The 18,243-nt window shown below is 39.0% G+C and overlaps 1 protein-coding gene and 1 non-coding gene across 4 annotated transcripts; both read left to right on the top strand.

The window, feature by feature from the left end:
- Positions 1–24: 24 nt before the first annotated feature.
- Trnak-cuu (transfer RNA lysine (anticodon CUU)) lies at positions 25–97 on the top strand. The gene has a single exon. It is a non-coding gene; the product is annotated as a tRNA-Lys (tRNA).
- Positions 98–1,560: 1,463 nt separating this feature from the next.
- LOC139940305 (hexokinase-1-like) lies at positions 1,561–18,140 on the top strand. Of its 3 annotated transcripts, none has more exons than XM_071936500.1 (10): positions 1,561–1,679; positions 6,870–6,947; positions 9,336–9,498; positions 10,149–10,288; positions 10,689–10,809; positions 11,211–11,302; positions 11,445–11,544; positions 12,821–13,013; positions 14,116–14,271; positions 15,346–18,140. In XM_071936500.1, exons 1-10 carry the CDS (start codon positions 1,665–1,667, stop codon positions 15,695–15,697), a joined length of 1,410 nt encoding a protein of 469 aa, XP_071792601.1. In that variant the 5' UTR covers positions 1,561–1,664; the 3' UTR covers positions 15,698–18,140. The 3 variants fall into 3 exon arrangements, with proteins under 3 accessions (XP_071792601.1, XP_071792603.1, XP_071792600.1); XM_071936499.1 differs by lacking the exon at positions 1,561–1,679 and adding an exon at positions 6,415–6,619; XM_071936502.1 differs by lacking the exon at positions 6,870–6,947 and having other exon boundaries at positions 1,571–1,679.
- The last annotated feature ends 103 nt before the right edge of the window (positions 18,141–18,243 follow it).

The following is an 18,243-nucleotide window of genomic DNA, read 5'->3' as shown; positions in this document are numbered from 1 at the left end:
GTATGAATTTCAATTCCATCGACAGCCCGGTTAGCTCAGTCGGTAGAGCATGGGACTCTTAATCCCAGGGTCGTGGGTTCGAGCCCCACATTGGGCGCACATTTTTTTTTATTTAGACTATTTTTTTTTTTACTACTGCACAATAAGTTATGTTATGTACTGTTTTGAAAATGTTATACTGTTTTTCTCTTTTTTTGTAATTTCACCTGTAATCATCATTTACTATAGTCCGGCCAGCTTACTCGCCCACCCCCCCCCCCCCCCCCCCTCGCGGCCGTAATCGTGACGTTTTCGAAATTACTCAAAATAGTTAGCATCATAAAATCTTCTTTGGTAAACGATCGAGTACTATAAATGGGGAGGTGGGAAACGGCTCCCTCCGAAGTAACGTAGTTTTCGAGAAATAAATGATTTTCCACAAATTTGATTTCGAGGCCTCAGAATTAGATTTTTAGGTCTCAAATCAAGCATCTGCTGAGAAGTTTTTTTAATCTTTTTTCATTATTATCTCGCAACTTCGACGACCAATTGAGCTCAAATTTTCACAGGTTTGTTATTTTATGCTTATGTTCAATGTTGAGATGTACACCAAGTGAGAAGAATGGTCTTTGACAATTACCAACAGGTTTGGGAAGTCAATGCAGGCTGATGGACGATATAAATGTCGGATTCCTAATTTATTTGATTTATTTAGTTTATTTAATTTATTTAATTTATTTAATTTTTAATCGTGATTGTCGGACTTTCCTTGCGCTTATAACATTGAATCTGTAAAACAAATATTCATACAACTCTCTCTGTATGCCTATATCTAAACCCACAACCGTGCCACTTATCTTATTTGCCCGTCTTCCGAAGCGTCTGTGGTTAATTGTTTCTTGAGTCCTCGGTTTTATTTTAGAAGCTTACAATGCATTCTGTATAAAATTAAAGTTTGTATGCTTTCTTGTATTAGTTTCAGCATGGAGGTAGGAATACAGTCCCTAGATCTTGCTGTTCCGAAAAGTCACCCAAACTCCGAGGTCATCCAGGGGACAACGCCCATCGTACGCCCTCTCCACCCCCCTTTAATAGTCGGTTTCGATTGGTCAAGTTCCAGTGCTTTCATTTTGCCGCTCTGTGTTGTTTGTGGCAAAATGCTGCATCATTTTTTACACACAAAACCCACCGGCCACGTACGACGCGCGCACGCTCCTAGGAGGTTCCGTCCCAACTTTAGAATTGTCCCAACTGTAGTTGGGCTGGTCCCAGTTACAGTTGGGATGCCTAAGCTATACCTGGGATCCAGAGATCTATAGTCGACTAGTCTTGTCTCGTGTTATTTTGTCACAATTTCCTCACCGTGGAAGGCGCTATCACTCATGATACGGCGAGCGACACGTGAAGCGGCGTGTCGTGAAAGTTTTCGTGAGTGATAGCGCTCTCTACGTTGGAAAAACTGTGACAAATTACCACGAGACAAGACTAGATGGTTGCAGATCTGTGGATCCCAGCTGTAGTTTAGCCGTCCCAATTACAGTTGGGACAATTAAAGTTGGAATGAAACATTTCTATGTGGGCCATCCCAGCAGAAGAACAACTGCAGACGGACGGTGTCGGGAGATCTCCAAAACTCTTTCTATCTTCGTTTTTCATCCATTCTATCCACCGGTTTTACAGCAGAAATGGCGAATACTGACGTAAGTTGATAAGTGGACGTTTTTATGTGATGTTTAATTTGTGAAATTTATCCCTTCCATTTGAAAAAGGAGTGACTTTTCGTGGATGAGGAGTCCTTGATTCGCGTTGAATTGTCAGTCACCGATTCAGCACACACGTACAGAGAGAGAGGCAGAGCATTGCCGTTTTTGCTTGTTGTTGTGTGTGCACAGTGCACACTTCCACTTCCTTGTTGAAATTTAACGTTTACATATTTCAGCCCTGAGTGATAAGTTTTAACAACAGTACTTTCTCATTAAAAAAAATGTTGATAACTTTCCGTATCACGCCACCTCCTTTTCACTCAATTTTACAAAAAGGGATATCTCATTCTCATATTGAGCTGACTGAGTCTGACTCCTCTGAGGTAAAAAAGTTAATATTGATAATATTAATAATAATAGATCACATCAACTGAAAAAATGGTGTCGTGATACAAAAACTTTTTCTCCCGGGCTAAATAATTAGGGAGCATAATTAGTACCCAGGCAGGGCAGGACCAAGGGTTTTACATTAAGGTTGTACATGTAAGATTCTCCAACCATGGATTGACAGACTCATAAATTTATCTCAAACCCTAACTTCATACTGGCAATACATTTTGTTCTTTCTGACATTTGGGCAGTCGACTTTTGTTGGTCCCAGCTAGTCCCCCACAACTTCCAAGCCAAGTCACCACTACACTTATGTTCATACTGTTGCATATAGCAGGTCAAACACTGATCAGTCTTAACTGATCCATTCCTTGATGGATTTTGTTGCATTTTATTTTATTGGCAGGGGGATTAATACTAATACTAAATTACTAATTTATACTAACTAGTCATCATACATAGCATTTTGTTCATGTTGAGATACACAAAGTGAGAAGACTGGCCTTTTTGACAATTACCAAAAGTGTCCAGTGTCTTTTTGAAGAACCCCAGATATCACTTACAGTGCCCACTCTCGGCTTACCATGAAGCGTGAAATATTTTACAGACAATTTCCTGACTCATTTCACAGTTTTGTCCATTCAAATAAAAAATGTGGATTGATGCAGTTCCAGCCCTGGGGGGACCAGATACTTCAGAAGAGGTAGTCGGGACATGGGTGGGATGTGCAGAAAAATGTGGTCCATCTGGCCTAGGCAAGGGATTGCGTGCACCCATGGTGCACCCTACCTATTACATTATGTGTACATAGTTCACTGGGCCATGGGACCAGCAGGGAGCATTCAATCTATGTTGCTGTGCAGCAGGAACTATTGTCTGTTCATAGTGCAATTGCCTACATCAAGGCTGATGCTAATACCCATGCTGTGCTTCTTCAAGGCTTGTCCTAACTTAGTATTAAAGCTACACTGTAGGCCTATCTATAGTACTGGTAGGCCCCTATGTATACATAAATAGGAGGTGAGAGTGTTCAACACTGGTATGGCTTTGTGTACTCATGCATACAAATGAAAGTGTTATGTAATGCAACAAATGGCTGGCCCCAGTACATGTTTGAGTATGCGGGATGCTCTTCCTGGTTTTCAATGTAGAGCACTTTCATTTGCTTAAAAAATGCAAGGTATGTAGACCATCATGTAGGCATACTCTGGGTCATTTGGTTTGTTTATGGAACGTGTAGATTTCACTATCGAAGACCTTTATGAAATTTTATGTAATGAGCGAACCTGATTTTTAAAAATGATCAATGCATTTAGCTTTTGCCAAACTTGTGTAGGGGTTCAATGTTATTTACTAATTATTAACTATTATTATTATTATTAAAAAGATATATTAGCACTTTTCCAAAATAGACCAATGCACCTAACAATAAAAATTGAAATAAAATGCAATAGAAAGCAAAAAAGCACACACATGCAAAGCACAAGAAACAGCACATTAATGAAGTAGGCTATATAAAAAAAAATTAGCAAAATATAAAACCTACAGGTACAGCTTTTAATTTAATACTGTCATAATGTGTACACTTTCGAACTGTATTGCTTCTAGTACACCAAACTCCAGATGTCACAGTGTGGGTTCAAGTCCTGGTCATGACACTTGTTCTGGGCAAGACAGTTGACCAATGACCATGTTGCTTTTTCATTAAGGTGTATGCAAGGCTAGGGATATCCTAGGTCTCATGTAATAATAGAAGAAACCAGTCAATTTATCATAAAGATAAGGCATTGCCATAGTGTTTCTGGCTTGGTCTAGCAGTACACATCTCACATGGTTGTCTTTCTTAATCATTTCATAAGATGATTCCTAACAATCTCAACTTGATTTGATAATTCAGCATCAGGAATGTCATTTTCCAGACATGGAGCATTATAACAGCATTATTATCAGTTGTAAATTGGATTATTATTTAAAGTATATCAACACAGGGGAGGCTAAGTTGCAGCTGCCCTTGTTTGGTGTTTGACTAAGATAAGATATTACTTGCTAAGCCTCTGGAAGGTTCAGTTATATTCTGGGCAAAGTTTAATGGGTAAACACCTCAGGTCAATTTCATAGGGTGAGCCTCACTAAACTCACTTAGCATACGGGGCCAAATGCTTCAAAAATACACCAAAGTACAAAATGTCACTGCGTTGTACAGTAAATGAAAAATTATTTGACTCTTGAACTTTTATCCTTTGTTCACTTTGATAGTGAGTCCCGGTCACACAGGCCCTGATAGAACGAAAACGAGAGCGATAAAAATGCAACCCATTGCGCCACCAAAAGTCTGACAAAATAAGGTCCGACATGCATGCACGTATGCTTGGCGCACGCGGCAGAGTTGTGCAGAATGGCATTAGAGAGGCTCACTTGTTCTTGCTCACACACGTTTGCCGTGGGCAGAGCCTAATGGGTCGGTCATTGTATACAATGGAGGGGGACAAATGCTTACTGTTGATTGGGAAGGTTGAGTTTTTTAAACTTACGCACATCGATTTTGAATCAATATGACAATTTCAGTCTTTGCCAGTTGAGAAGTCAGAGGCTACAAACGAGGTCGATCAAAGTCCTTGATACACAATGTCATAATAAGAAAAACTCAATTAAATATTAACAGATAATGCAACTGTGAGCGGTTAACCTTGTCCATTTTCAGATGACATTGCAGTTTATAAAACAGTAAATGCTCAATACCACTGACTTCCTACAGGTACAATGCAGGCGTGATACTTCACAAAGGCAAAGGAGGACATTTGCCTCCATGCCCCGGCCATTGCCTTAGTGCCCCCTTGAAATGTTCTAGTAGAGATGGTATTGTTCCCACTCTCCCAGGTACACCTTTTTTATTTTACTAAGAAAAACTGTCCTTAACCAGGAACCTTGCCCTTCCAAGAACTAAGTACGGTGCCAGCAAGAGTGCACACCAAATGAGGACAACATAAAAAGTCATACTTTAGAGTCAGTACACTGTTTGTTGATAACATTGGACTGACTTTGTTTTAACCAGATTGTTTTACAATACATAGTTTATTTTGAACATTGAACATTGAACATTAATCTTTCTGCCAAGAGTTGACCTGGAAAGCTCATGTTTTTCAAAGGCTTTTTTGTGCTTTGTACCTATTCTCTTAATCCTGGTTCGATAGTCACGTAAACCATGCACTATTCTGTACTGGTCCCAGATTGGACACACCCCCTTTGTTTAAACCAAAGAGATTGATACTCCCAGTTGGTCGTGATGTAGAAGTCATCAGTGTGTACTTTAACTTGAATCCATTTCGATCTAGCCTTCAGACAACCAATTTACCATGGAGGTCAGACAACCTTGTGTCAGGACACAAGCAATCAATGTGTACATAATGTAGTTTATCAACGTAATCCACTATGTACACGTACATCATTACACTCTGTGCGCAAGTTCATAGAGCTGCTTTTGAGCACAAAGTACAAGATAATGCTAACTAGAATAAGGTTACCAGCCAAAAAACCGCATTATGTACAATTTGTGACTGGTATCATGTTCATTCCTGCTAAGCACTTTACAATTCCATTGAAAGTTTGTATCACCATCAAAGACAAATGTGATCAATCTTCTTTTAAACCATATCTTAGTGATTGTTGAAACAGAAGCAGTATGCAGTAAACAGAACCTCTATAGCAAGGTCAACCTTGTTTTCTTGTGGACCCATAACAAAAATAGAGTCTTGAATGGTTTTATGACCATAGAGCAATAACAAATCCAATAGGACACACCCCCTGTGGCTCAACTATAGAGCACTGACAATCTTGACACACCCACTCAGTCACTATCTCTCAAAATACAAGTCTACATCAGGCCTTGTTTTATAATGGTGGCCATTGCCCCCAAGTGTTGCTCTGGTCTTGGCCTTGGTGCCCCCATCGGAAGTTTTCCATTGACTTTTAAAGTATTTCCAAGTAAAGTGCCCTTAGCGAAATGAAAATAGCCTTGCCCTCTCAAAGATGAAAATGCAGACCTGCAGTTTGTAGAGAGTTCATTTGATAAGTGACCTACACCCTTTTATCATTTACATTTACGATGTGTGCCTAATTAATTTTTCCCTCATCCCCAAGACTTGGGGTCAATTCGAGTCCCCAGAACAAAGATCAATAATGACTCTGTCCAGTGTCATTGAAAACCGGAAGTGTTAACTTAGGTAAACAGCATGCCATTCGTTTGACGTAATGTTGTAAGCTTCTGTTATCATGTTCTACCAATAAGATTATGACCACACTAGTTCTAGGCCCTATAAAAGCTGGGCATTGCGCAGATCATTTGTTATTCTGGTTGAAAAACACATCATTTGAGAACTACACGTACGAGCCAAGTTTTCCTATAGTAGTCCTACTGACACAAATTGAGATAGTTTTAAATAGAGAAGTTAAAATACGCACACAGCAAAATGAATATTCATGGAAGTGAGCATAGTTTTGACAACAAACATTCCTGTCAGGGCAGTTCTGACTCCAACGTAGCAATGAAGGTATGTGACAATCTCAATAGTTATCATTCCTTCAGATTTCACTAGAGATTCAATCATATTTTGCTGGATCATTTAGTCTTTGGTTGAGTTGCGTAGCAGTTAGTCTTTGATTGAATTACGTTTTATGTTATTTTTTACTAGGATCACAACTGAAATTTGCATCAATTAACAACCCAACATCCTAAACTTTTTTCTGGAAGCTTTTCTGAACTATTCTCAAATAAACAAAAACTTCTTTTGATTATTGTAGAATTTAACAGGGATCAATGATGGAAATCGCCAGATGAAAACATCAGACAAGGAACTCAGCACCAAACCAGCTGCCGAGGTTTCTAAAATTTTAAACTTTTGTACTTGAAAATCTCATGAATCCATTTCAACAGCGTCATAATTCAGTCATGTCTTTTATAGACGTCAAGCATTCATCAAAAGACTTGGTTGAGCGCAAAGCTTGAAATACTCTTGGACCTCAAGCAATGGTCTAGTTTTGTTGTCAAGACCATGGTGTTTATGCTTACTTACAACAATGTACAGATCTACAAGCATGTTCACCGCATACTCTACATGTTTCTAATTAATTCACATGGTCGTAGCGCCCCCAATGTTTACAAATGTGTACAGATCTGAACTTTTGTTGTTTGTTTGCGCAAACACAATGTAGCCTGGGTTCAGTAGTTTTATCATTAGGCAAGTTTAGTTACTTACGTAAAACTAAACAAATCAGAGGTCCAATCGTTTTTCCAAACATCTTTGTAAAGATTTGGTTTACTTTTTAAATCCAAACCTCCTCTTACACAGCCATGGCCTTCTCTTGCCCTGGTCTTGGCCTTGTTAGTGCCCGTCTAAAAGTATCTCATAGACTTTAAGATTTTACAATGGAAGTGACCTCTTAAACATGGAAATGGCCTTGCCCTCTCAAAGATGAAGCTCCAGTCTTGATTAATACAGTATTTTGGTCTATCCAGTGAAAGTTTTAAACTGCCAGTCCTCTGAGGGGAGATTTCCTCGAACTTTGAACTGGACAAAAGGCAACCCCATGTTTGTGCCTGCCCTCATTCATTCAATGCATAACTTCAGAATTTGCTGTTTCAGTGCAAATTTTCCTCCTACGCACAAATGTTCTGTTCATGCATCCATTCTTCAGATAGACCACCTTTATACATTATGAATTTTACAAAAGTTCAGTAAACATACATTCTTCATGCCCTTTTTGGGCAACTACGCAAAGAAGCCGGATGTCCGATGGTTGATTTTGCAGCATTAAATGAAAAAGCTATAATCTCGTGTTGATGCGTCACAAAATTGGTACTGGGTATACTTTACATCCGTAAGATTAGCACAATTAATCATTACTGTTATCTGAATCAACATGTTTCATTTCGACACTATTCATGTAGGTTAGGGGTTTCCCCTCCCAACCCCACTGTTTCTGGAAGCCTAGTCTAGTTCCTTCTCGCCCTAGCCCCCCCCCCCCCTCCGCCCCTAAAATTTCAAAACTCTCAGATTCATATGGTCTTGGGCAAACAAAATTCCAAACCATATAACTGTACTTTTAAGTGAATCCTCTCTCAAAACAGTATTTATGCTGCAGTGCTTCTCACCAAGTCATTCTTGATTATTAGTTCTTGGAGCACATGTATTACCAATCTATGAACCTATCTTTACGTAGAAAGCCGAATATTGCAGGTTGCTATAAAGTATTTACAAAAGTATTAATTATATTTTATGTACCAGTACATGTTGCGGACAGTCAGTGATGTAAGAGTAGATTTTGTGGGGAGTTGCTGGAGGGTTGTCAGTGTTCTCCACTGGCCAAATTCTAGTTAGAAAGCCTGAGGACTAGTCATGATTCTCTTCAAGTGGTTCGGCTGGCTAGTTCAGTCTGGAAATCATTTTTTTTTTTTTTTTTTTATGGAAGTTGCCAGACACACAAGGTCTAAAGGTGTGGGTGGGCTACAATTTTATTTTCCAGAGGCTGCTGCCACTGTATATGTACTTCTATGGCTGAAACAGGGTTACCCCTTTTACAGTCCATACAGATGTAGCACTATGTCTAGACAGACTAATTGAATTCATTTTATTGGTTATTATTAATTTCTTTTTCCCACTACATAATCTTTAAACCCAACATGTTGCAGTCCTTGAAATACTCACGTTTAATTTGACATGTCAAACTCAAATCATGTTGTTCCATCATATCATTTCATATTTTAAGAAAGTTCAGGTGAGGTTTGCGGTAGCACCATGTGTTAATCTCTTTTGAGTAGTGTTGGTTCTGAAAGAGAGCCGGTGGTTGACAACGAGATGAGCCGGTGGTTGACAACGAGATGAGCCGGTGGTTGACAACTCAACGTGTTGATCAGTATGCACCGATCATCCTCAGGAGGATGTTGAATGTCAACCAACGGTTCTTCTCAGAACCTACTCAAAAGAGATTTACACTTGGTGCTACCGCAAACCTCTCCTGATTATACACCCATTATGCAAAGTTTCAAATCCTACTCATTTCAGATAGTTCAAAACAAATTCTGCAGGTTTTGTTTGGTTTCATTTTAAAATTATAAACGCATTCTATAGTCATCAATCAGCTCAAAATTGCAATTCAAATTCAATTCGGCTTCTTGCTGTGACTTTAGAAATGTTTTTAATTAAGCAATAATAAACCAATATAAATTAACTGTGCACTAACATTCCCCCCTTCCTTTAAAACATTTAGGTCACAGAAATCTTGGAAAGCTTTTCGCTATCCAAGTCCAACTTACAAGAGATCTCTCAGCTCATGCGACAGAACATGGACAGAGGCCTGAACAGCGCCACCAATGCTTCGGCTATAGTCAAGATGTATCCAAGCTTTGTACGCTCTCTTCCTGATGGCACAGGTAATTAAATTCATAGCTGTTTACTCAGTGTCCTGCAGCTGATTAAAACAAACGCTAGGATTAATCCTATATCCAGTTTAGGACAAGTAACTCGTCCTTACTGCGTTCTTACGTCTATGGATACGGAACTGAACTCGTCCTATATCCTAAGATTAATCCTAAGTTAGGAGTTTTACGAATAGAGCTGCTTTAAGCACATAATAAGCTAAGCAGATTAAAATTATGCTAACCAGAATTAGTTTACCAGCCAAACTATCCTGTTACATGTACACTTTGTGACTGGTATCCTGCTGGTATTACTGCTAAGCAGGGATTTTTAATCACATTTTCTGCTTTAAAGGCAGTACTATGGAACTGGACATAGGGCTAAAATTGCACACTTGATTCACAGGCCTGACGCCAGTGATGTTATTTTGGAGCTAGTAGCCTCATGACTAGACAAGCCCGGCAGTCCTGTGTTTGTGTTCAAACAATGACTATCAGTCTGATAAAAATACTTCTATTGATAGTTGAAGATAAGACTACTTATCCATAATACAAATGGGGTAAATTTGTTCATAGTGCTTTTCAGCTGTATGACAATTAGGCCTGATCTTGAATCAATCCAAGACCATCACTTTACGCAAGTTTTGATATCTTGTCATTTTTAGAGAAGGGCGATTTCTTTGCCTTGGATCTTGGTGGTAGCAACTTCCGTGTGCTTCTCGTGCAGCTCCTTGACGGTGATGTCAAAATGAAAAGCAAGATTTATAAGATCTCACAGGAAACGATGACAGGAACAGGGGAGCAGGTAAGGCCCTTTAGTTATCTAGAATTTCTGCTGCCTTTAAAAGGAATGAATTGACCCATTGCACACACGAAACACGCGGCGACTGTAAAAGTAATCTCACAAAAACACCCTTGTTGCAACAATTTATGTGCTTTCAGATGCCTTATTAAAGGCTTTAGGCCTGAAGTCTTTTTGTATTCAAGTGAGAATTTATCTCTTTCTCAAAAATTGTGTTACTTCAGAGAGAGCCATTTCTCATAATGTTTTATACTATCAACAGCTCTCCATTGCTCATTACCTAGTAAGTTTTTATGCTAAAAATCGTTTTGAGTAATAACCAATTAAATCCAGTGCCTTCAAGCATTCCCACTTCATGGTCAGCTGTTATTAATAAATTCCTCCAACCTGCTTTTTATTACAGTTGTTTGACAGTATTGCTGATAGCCTCGCTGAATTCAAAGCCGAGCAGGGACTCGGTGACACTGATCTTCCCCTCGGGTTTACATTCTCCTTCCCCTGCAAGCAAATGGGATTAGCCACAGGTAAGCAGGTCAAAGGTCATCACTACTTTGTAATAGCAAAGCAGTCTAGACACTAGACTCTAGTCCAAGGCCCAATTTCATAGAGCTGCTCATGTAGAAAATGCTGCTTAACAATGGGCCATATTTTTGACCGCGTGAGGGCGCTCTCAATCACTTCCGGGGGTATACAGTTATCAAAGTTTGGAACACTTTACCACCACAGATCTAATCCATGATAGATGGACAATAAGACTTTTAAAGGCCGAAATGTTTGCAAATTCCGCGTAGCGGCCGATACGCTAGCTCTGCATGAGGAGTACCCTATGACATCGTGTACTTGATGGGATTTGGGCCTGCAGGAAACATGACAATGTCTACCCCATACTCATCATTGTAATATTCCTCTCTTTATTTCTCAACAGCCACACTAGTGAAGTGGACTAAGGGATTCACAGCTTCAAATGTTGAAGGCAAAGATGTTGTCCAACTTCTTAAAGAAGCTTGTAAGAGGAAGGTAAGGAAAGACTAACACCCGGTTCAGACAGGCGCTCCAGAGTCGCGCCGAACCAAATAGATTGGGAGCTAACTCTATTTTCTCATTATATTTATAAGGAAGTTTTTGTAACACAGTTGTTTTTCTTATTATTTCTATTTAGAATGTGAATCTGCAGATTGTCGCCCTAGTTAACGACACTGTTGGAACTCTGATGTCATGTGCATACTCATGCAGGGATGCCTACATTGGGCTCATTCTAGGTCAGTAGCTCCCCCATTCCCCCATACTCATGCAGGGATGCCTACATTGGGCTCATTCTTGGTCAGTAGCTCCCCCCCATCCCCCCATACTCATGCAGGGATGCCTACATTGGGCTCATTCTCGGTCAGTAGCTCCCCCCATCCCCCCATACTCATGCAGGGATGCCTACATTGGGCTCATTCTCGGTCAGTAGCTCCCCCATCCCCCCATACTCATGCAGGGATGCTTACATTGGGCTCATTCTAGGTCAGTAGCTCCCCCCATCCCCCCATACTCATGCAGGGATGCCTACATTGGGCTCATTCTCGGTCAGTAGCTCCCCCCCATCCCCCCATACTCATGCAGGGATGCCTACATTGGGCTCATTCTCGGTCAGTAGCTCCCCCCCATCCCCCCATACTCATGCAGGGATGCCTACATTGGGCTCATTCTCGGTCAGTAGCTCCCCCCCATCCCCCCATACTCATGCAGGGATGCCTACATTGGGCTCATTCTAGGTCAGTAGCTCCCCCCATCCCCCCATACTCATGCAGGGATGCCTACATTGGGCTCATTCTTGGTCAGTAGCTCCCCCATCCCCCAAGACTCATGCAGGGATGCCTACATTGGGCTCATTCTAGGTCAGTAGCTCACCCCCCACCCCTCAACAAAATTCTTTGTTGTCTAGTCACACATAAACAATTTCCTACGTATAGCAGAGCAAAATGCTACACAAATTGTACCAGTTGTTACGCAAAAATAATGATTTGCTTTTCGATTTTGTCAATCAGTGTAATGATAATTATAACAGTACTAAGTCTTAAATGTGTTGCTACGCATTATAGCTGGACGCAATCATTCCCTGACATAGATGCTGGGACCATTGCTCACAGTAACTTAGTGGTCCCCATAGAAAGTGAATTTCAATTGCTGTCTGTGTCTACTGTACACGCCCTCTCTTTCAGCAGAATATTAGTATTCGATGATAAACTTGATCCAATGGTTGTCTGCGTTGTCTTCTGATACAGGTCAGCTAGTTGACCTTGAAATTGTACCTAGAATTCTTACTTTTATACAAATTGCATTGTTTTATTTTTATTTGATAAGAGGAAAGCGGGCACATCTAACCTGTCCAGCTGTTACTTTTATTATTCTTCAATTCATGTGGAAAATTAGCACACAAAGTTCAAATCTTCTATAGGCCAAATACAGTATTTTCCTGTCGGGAAGGCCCTAGAAGGAAAAAGTTCACTTATTTCAACATTTCAAATAATCAATTTTTATTTTGTTATATAGGAACTGGAACTAATGCATGTTACATGGAGAAGTTGTCTGATGTAGGAACATGGACTGGTGACGACAAAGAGCCTAGGGAAGTCATTATCAATATGGAATGGGGAGCATTCGGTGACGACGGGTGTTTGGATGATTACAGGACGGAGTTTGATAGAGAGATGGATGGCCTCACTCTAAACAAGTCCAAGCAACTGTGAGTTTTGTTTTTTTAAAAAGAGTATTCCTTTGAGAAGTCTCCCGAACCCCCGAACATCTACTCTGCGGTAGTAGAATAAAGCAAGACAGTTCTCTAAGACCAAACTCTACCTGGCAAGTAGGAACACATATGGTGTTACCACAAACCAAATATATATTGATACCTCACCATGCAATGCCTCAAATCCTATATAGTATACCTTTGATTACAAAAAGTTTGACTAGAGCGGGATTCGAACCAACAACCTCTGTATTAACTTGCCAGTGCTCTACCAACTGAGCTATCTAGCCCTATGTTGGCGGTCTCCCTTTTTTACCATACAAGAAAACTAATGTGTGAACAATTCTTTTCAAACTGTTGTCACGATTCTAAGATTTCACTGGAAAACTGAAGGAATATGTGCGCGCAGGAAGACTAGTCCCATATTATGAATAAACAATCTGAGAAACATTTCTGATTGAAGCGCTTTTCATATTCAAACTTTGAGGGATAACAATTGACATCTTTTAACATGACCATTACTTTAAAGTGAAATGTTTCTTAAAAGGTTTTTTAATATCGAAGATGCTGTAGGCTTCTAACCAACAGTTTTTGATGCCATTAGTAGTAAGAGTGGTTATCATATGAATGTACACCATTCCCTTTAAAGGTACTGGACACTATTGGTAATTACTCAACATAATTATTAGCATAAAACCTTACCTGGTAACGAGTAATGGGGAGCTGTTGATAGTTTAAAACATTGTAAGAAACGGCTCCCTCTGAAGTAACAAAGTTTTCGAGCAAGGAGTAATTTTCCATGAATTTGATTTTGAGACCTCATAATTAGATTTTGATGTCTCGAAATCAAGCATCGGAAAGCACACAACTTCGTGTGACAAGGGTGTTTTTTCTTTCATTCTCGCAACTTCGACGACCAATTGAACTCAAATCTTCACAGGTTTGTTATTTTATGCATATGTTGAGATACACCAAGTGGGAAGAATGGTCTTTGACAAGTACCAATAGTGTCCACTGTCTTTAAGACCCTAGTGAGCAATCAAGTAACAGACGTCCTGAAGATTACAAGGTTTAAGTTTCATCTTGTTTCTCCACTCAGGTATGAGAAGATGATCTCTGGAATGTACTTGGGAGAAATCGTGAGGTTGGCCTTGGTCAAGCTTGGATCCTCTGGACATCTCTTTGGAGGAAAAGTCTCTGAAGATCTCAAGACAGCCTGGAAGTTTGAAACGCGATTCCTCACAGACATTGAAGGGTAAACAATTTTATGCTTGAGAGTGTTGTGTTTTCTTTTGATCCTAAGCATGGATTCCATTGTGTAGTGTCTTGGCCTGACTCAAGTTCTACTGACTCACTGTTCTCAGAATGTGGGTTTGTGATACTGATACCAATGCCTACATCCTTACGATATGTGAAGGTGGTTGCTGTCTTTCAGGCCCAGGAGTAGGTGGCAGCGTGCCCGTTGGGTTGGTTAATTTGGGTTGGTAGCCCAAATCAGTTAAAGGAACCTGTTGCCTTGGATCGGTCGAGTTGGTCTTTGAAAAGCATTTGTAACCGTTTGTTATAAAATGCATATGTTAGAAAGGTGTTTTAAAAGTAGAATATAATGATCCACACAAATGTGCCTCGAAATTGCATGGTTTCCTTTTACTTTGGGAATTAACACGATCGGCTTGGAGTAAAAAATTTGACTCCCATAAATGGCCAACGGTGTTAGTCGACGAGGTAAAAGGAAAACCACGCAATTTTGAGTGATACTTGTGTGGATCATTATATTCTACTTTTAAAATATCTCTCTAATCATATGCATTTTATAACAAACGGTTACAAATGCTTTTCAAAGACCAACTCGACCGATCCTTGTCAACGGGTTCCTTTAAGTATAGCCCTCCCCTTTAAGTGGCCTTCCTTGGTCTTGCAATATTAGGCAATCTGTCATAAAAAACTAGAATAATAATAATAATAATAACCCATTTTTTATATAGCGCTGTTCATACCCGGAGGGCGTCCCAAAGCGCTTCACATTATTACCTCTGGTCAGAATTAATTTTGTTAAGCAGCTCTTTTATTTATTTTTCTTTGCAATTTCATATCAAAGAAAATTTATAACACGGCGAGGGCCTTTATCGCACGGCAACGACCCTACCGGTTTTTAACAACCGTTTAAAAACTCGTCGCTACCCTTTTATTCCCTTACTTTTGGCCATTAGTTTTTTCTAATCCTTTTATTTTACAGATGTTCTTTTGCTTTTGTTGGTTTGCAGTGTATAAACCTGTTGATCTGAGTTGTGTTAACAATTGTTGTTTATTTTTCATTCTTGATTTACAGCGATGCAAGTAGTGAGAATGCAGAATGCAGGAGCATTTTAACCAACCTTGGGCTGACCACTTCCCCATCCGACCTAACCATTGTTCGCAGCGTCTGCGTTGCTGTGTCGACCCGTGCCGCCAAGCTAGCTGTTGCCGGCCTGGCAGCGGTCATCTCGAAGATCGGCCTGAATGAGCTGACCATAGCGGTAGATGGCTCCCTCTACAAAAAGCATCCCACATTCAAACCAAACATGGAGCAATTCCTTAAAGAACTTGTGCCGAGTGTGAGCGTTAAGCTCATGCTGTCTGAGGATGGTAGCGGGAAGGGGGCAGCACTGGTGGCTGCCGTCGCAGCTAGACTATCAAGCTAGATCACTACCATAATCTTCCGGGACCAATTTCTTACATATTTTTGTCTTTTTATTCATTTTCTTTAAAGGCATTGGACACTATTGGTAATTACTCAAAATAATTGTTAGCATAAAAACTGACTTGGTAATGAGCAATGGAGAGCTGTTGATAGTATAAAACATTGAGAGAAACGGCTCCCTTTGAAGAAACATAGTTTTTGAGAAAGAGGTAATTTCTGGCAAGTAGATACACACACATGGTGTTACTGCAAACCAAATATATATTGATACCTCACCATGGAATGCATCAAATCATAATAATCAAATCAATTAATAATAAAAGACTTCAGGCCTGAAGCCTTTTATTAGGCATCTGAAAACACAAATTTGTGGAACAAGAGTGTTTTTTTCATTCATTATTCTCTCGCAACTTCGATGACCAATTGAGTTCAAATTTTCACCGGTTTGTTATTTTATGCATATGTTGAGATACACCAAGTGAGAAGACTGGTCTTTGACAATGTCTCCAGTGCCTTTAAGAGGTGTAAATTTAAATTAAAGAATCAAGTCTCATACAGAACAAAAGGGAGTATAGTTTTGAAGGTTGAATCTGGTTCTTACCAAGTCTTAAACTCTTTTTTTTAAATAGTGCTCTTTCGTTTTTGAAGGGCACATTTTTAATCAATTACCACTAGGGATCTTCTAATATTTTCCTACCAGCCTGGTTTCAACTTATCAAGTAATGTCGTCTAGGCTCTGGACTGGTACCAACGGTACATTCCTCAGTTATTTATCCTTTTTTTGTAAAAATATTTAGAATTATTTTTATGCCATTCATTCCTTTTCCAAGAAATTTGGTTATGGGACCAACTGGACTAAATATTATACAGCTGCTTAAGCACAAAAAACTAGCTTAGCTTATAGAAGTTATGCTTACCAGATTAAGGTTACCAGCCAAACTACCATGTCTCATGTAGAATTTATGACAGGTATCCTGCGTCATTTCTGCTGAGCAGAAAATTATTAAGCAATATATTTTCTGCTTTAAGCAGCTCTATGAAATTGGGCCCAGGTCTGTGTATAATATGTAGTATACAATAGATTTTTAGTGTAATGCAAAATGTCAAAATATTAAAGTTGGGATTGTCAAAATAGTCATGACTTTTTTAAATCATTGAACACGAACGTATTACTGTAATACATGGACATAGGGAAATCAACAAAAAATTATCTTGTTGCTGAAATACAGTTTTTGTCGCGTTGAATTCCCCTTATAAGGCGGTTCTATGTAAAACATATAATATTTTAAGACTTGCAAAATATATTTAAGATTGAAGAAGTTTTATTTTTTTAGGAGTTTTTTTTTAAATTTCTTAGCTAGAACTTCATGTAGTCATATCAGCAATATCAGCAAATTGATATTTAGCTTTGGTGTTGAATTGACATGGTCTGTAATTTTCATTCTTTATTGTTGAGGATACATTACAATGTTTGATAATATCAATGTTTACATGAAGCAGTTCTGTTTGTGTGTACAGTACTTGCATGAAAGACAAATGTTACATTTCAACATTGTTTGTAATTTAGTACAGATCTATCTGTCTTGATTGTTCTAAGGGGAATATTACGTTAGTAACAATGTCGTCAAGTTTGTGGTCTTCATAATAATATTCTAATAGTTCTTTATCTTACTTCTACTATTTTCAGATTCAGTAAGAAATGTTTATGTATATCATGTATGAAATACCATGGTCAGTGTGGGAGAGGGGCTCAACACCATAGACAGAATAATTAACAGATTTTAATTTTGCATCGATCCGCCATTATTAAAGATTCTGTTTTGTATTGTAGGGGAGGGGAGTGCTTTTGCCCTTTCACCGTTGTTCTTAAGTGTTCTGAAATAACGTCATCATCGTGTACAAGCGTTTGAGAGGGCAAGGCCATTTTTAGTTAGCAAAGGGCACTTCCATTGGAAAGTCTATGGGGAACTTTTGAAGGGACACCAAGGCCAATACCAGGGGCATCAAAGGATGTGGCCTCTCTGTGCAATTAAAGGCCTGTATGTACTTGTAATGTTTGTCACATGGCAATTAATGTTGAACAATTATACAAGTCATCTGATAAACCTTCATACAATCTCATCTATTTGTTTTGTATTTTTGTTGAACTAAGTTCGAGTTCATATCTGGAAACAAAAAATTGATTTTTGAAAGGAGTGACACTGGAAAAGGTTTTCTAATTTAGACTAGCCCTGTGTATTTAACTGGTATTGAAATATATATTTTCGTTGATAAGGTGTTTTCTTTTTACTAATGCTTATTATTCTATGAGTTCAGAAATATATGTTACCCTGGTAACAGGTTGATATTTTTGTACAATGTGTTTTAGTAAGTGATTTTTCCTGTTAAATAAATAAATTCCAAAATATTGATGCAATAAAATACATAAATGGCATACAAAGTTATTTTGTCAAACTATTATTGTTTTATTATTATAACTCAAAAAACAAATAACACAATTGGCAACAATGTCTGCATGCTTTAAAAAAATATATATATATATTGAAA

This window comes from Asterias amurensis, chromosome 8, assembly GCF_032118995.1.
Source record: "Asterias amurensis chromosome 8, ASM3211899v1".
NCBI lineage: Eukaryota > Metazoa > Echinodermata > Asteroidea > Forcipulatida > Asteriidae > Asterias > Asterias amurensis.
The sequence above is the reverse complement of the archived record's forward strand: the minus strand, read 5'-3'. Positions and strand labels throughout refer to the sequence as shown.

What these genes read in the sequence shown, in the direction of transcription:
- LOC139940305 (XM_071936499.1), top strand. Translation starts at nt 6,539, where the DNA reads ATGAATATTCATGGAAGTGAGCATAGTTTTGACAACAAACATTCCTGT. An exon ending in TGACAGGAACAGGGGAGCAG is followed by an intron (nt 10,289 to 10,688) that starts GTAAGGCCCTTT and finishes TTTTTATTACAG; the next exon opens with TTGTTTGACAGTATTGCTGA. An exon ending in GCAAATGGGATTAGCCACAG is followed by an intron (nt 10,810 to 11,210) that starts GTAAGCAGGTCA and finishes ATTTCTCAACAG; the next exon opens with CCACACTAGTGAAGTGGACT.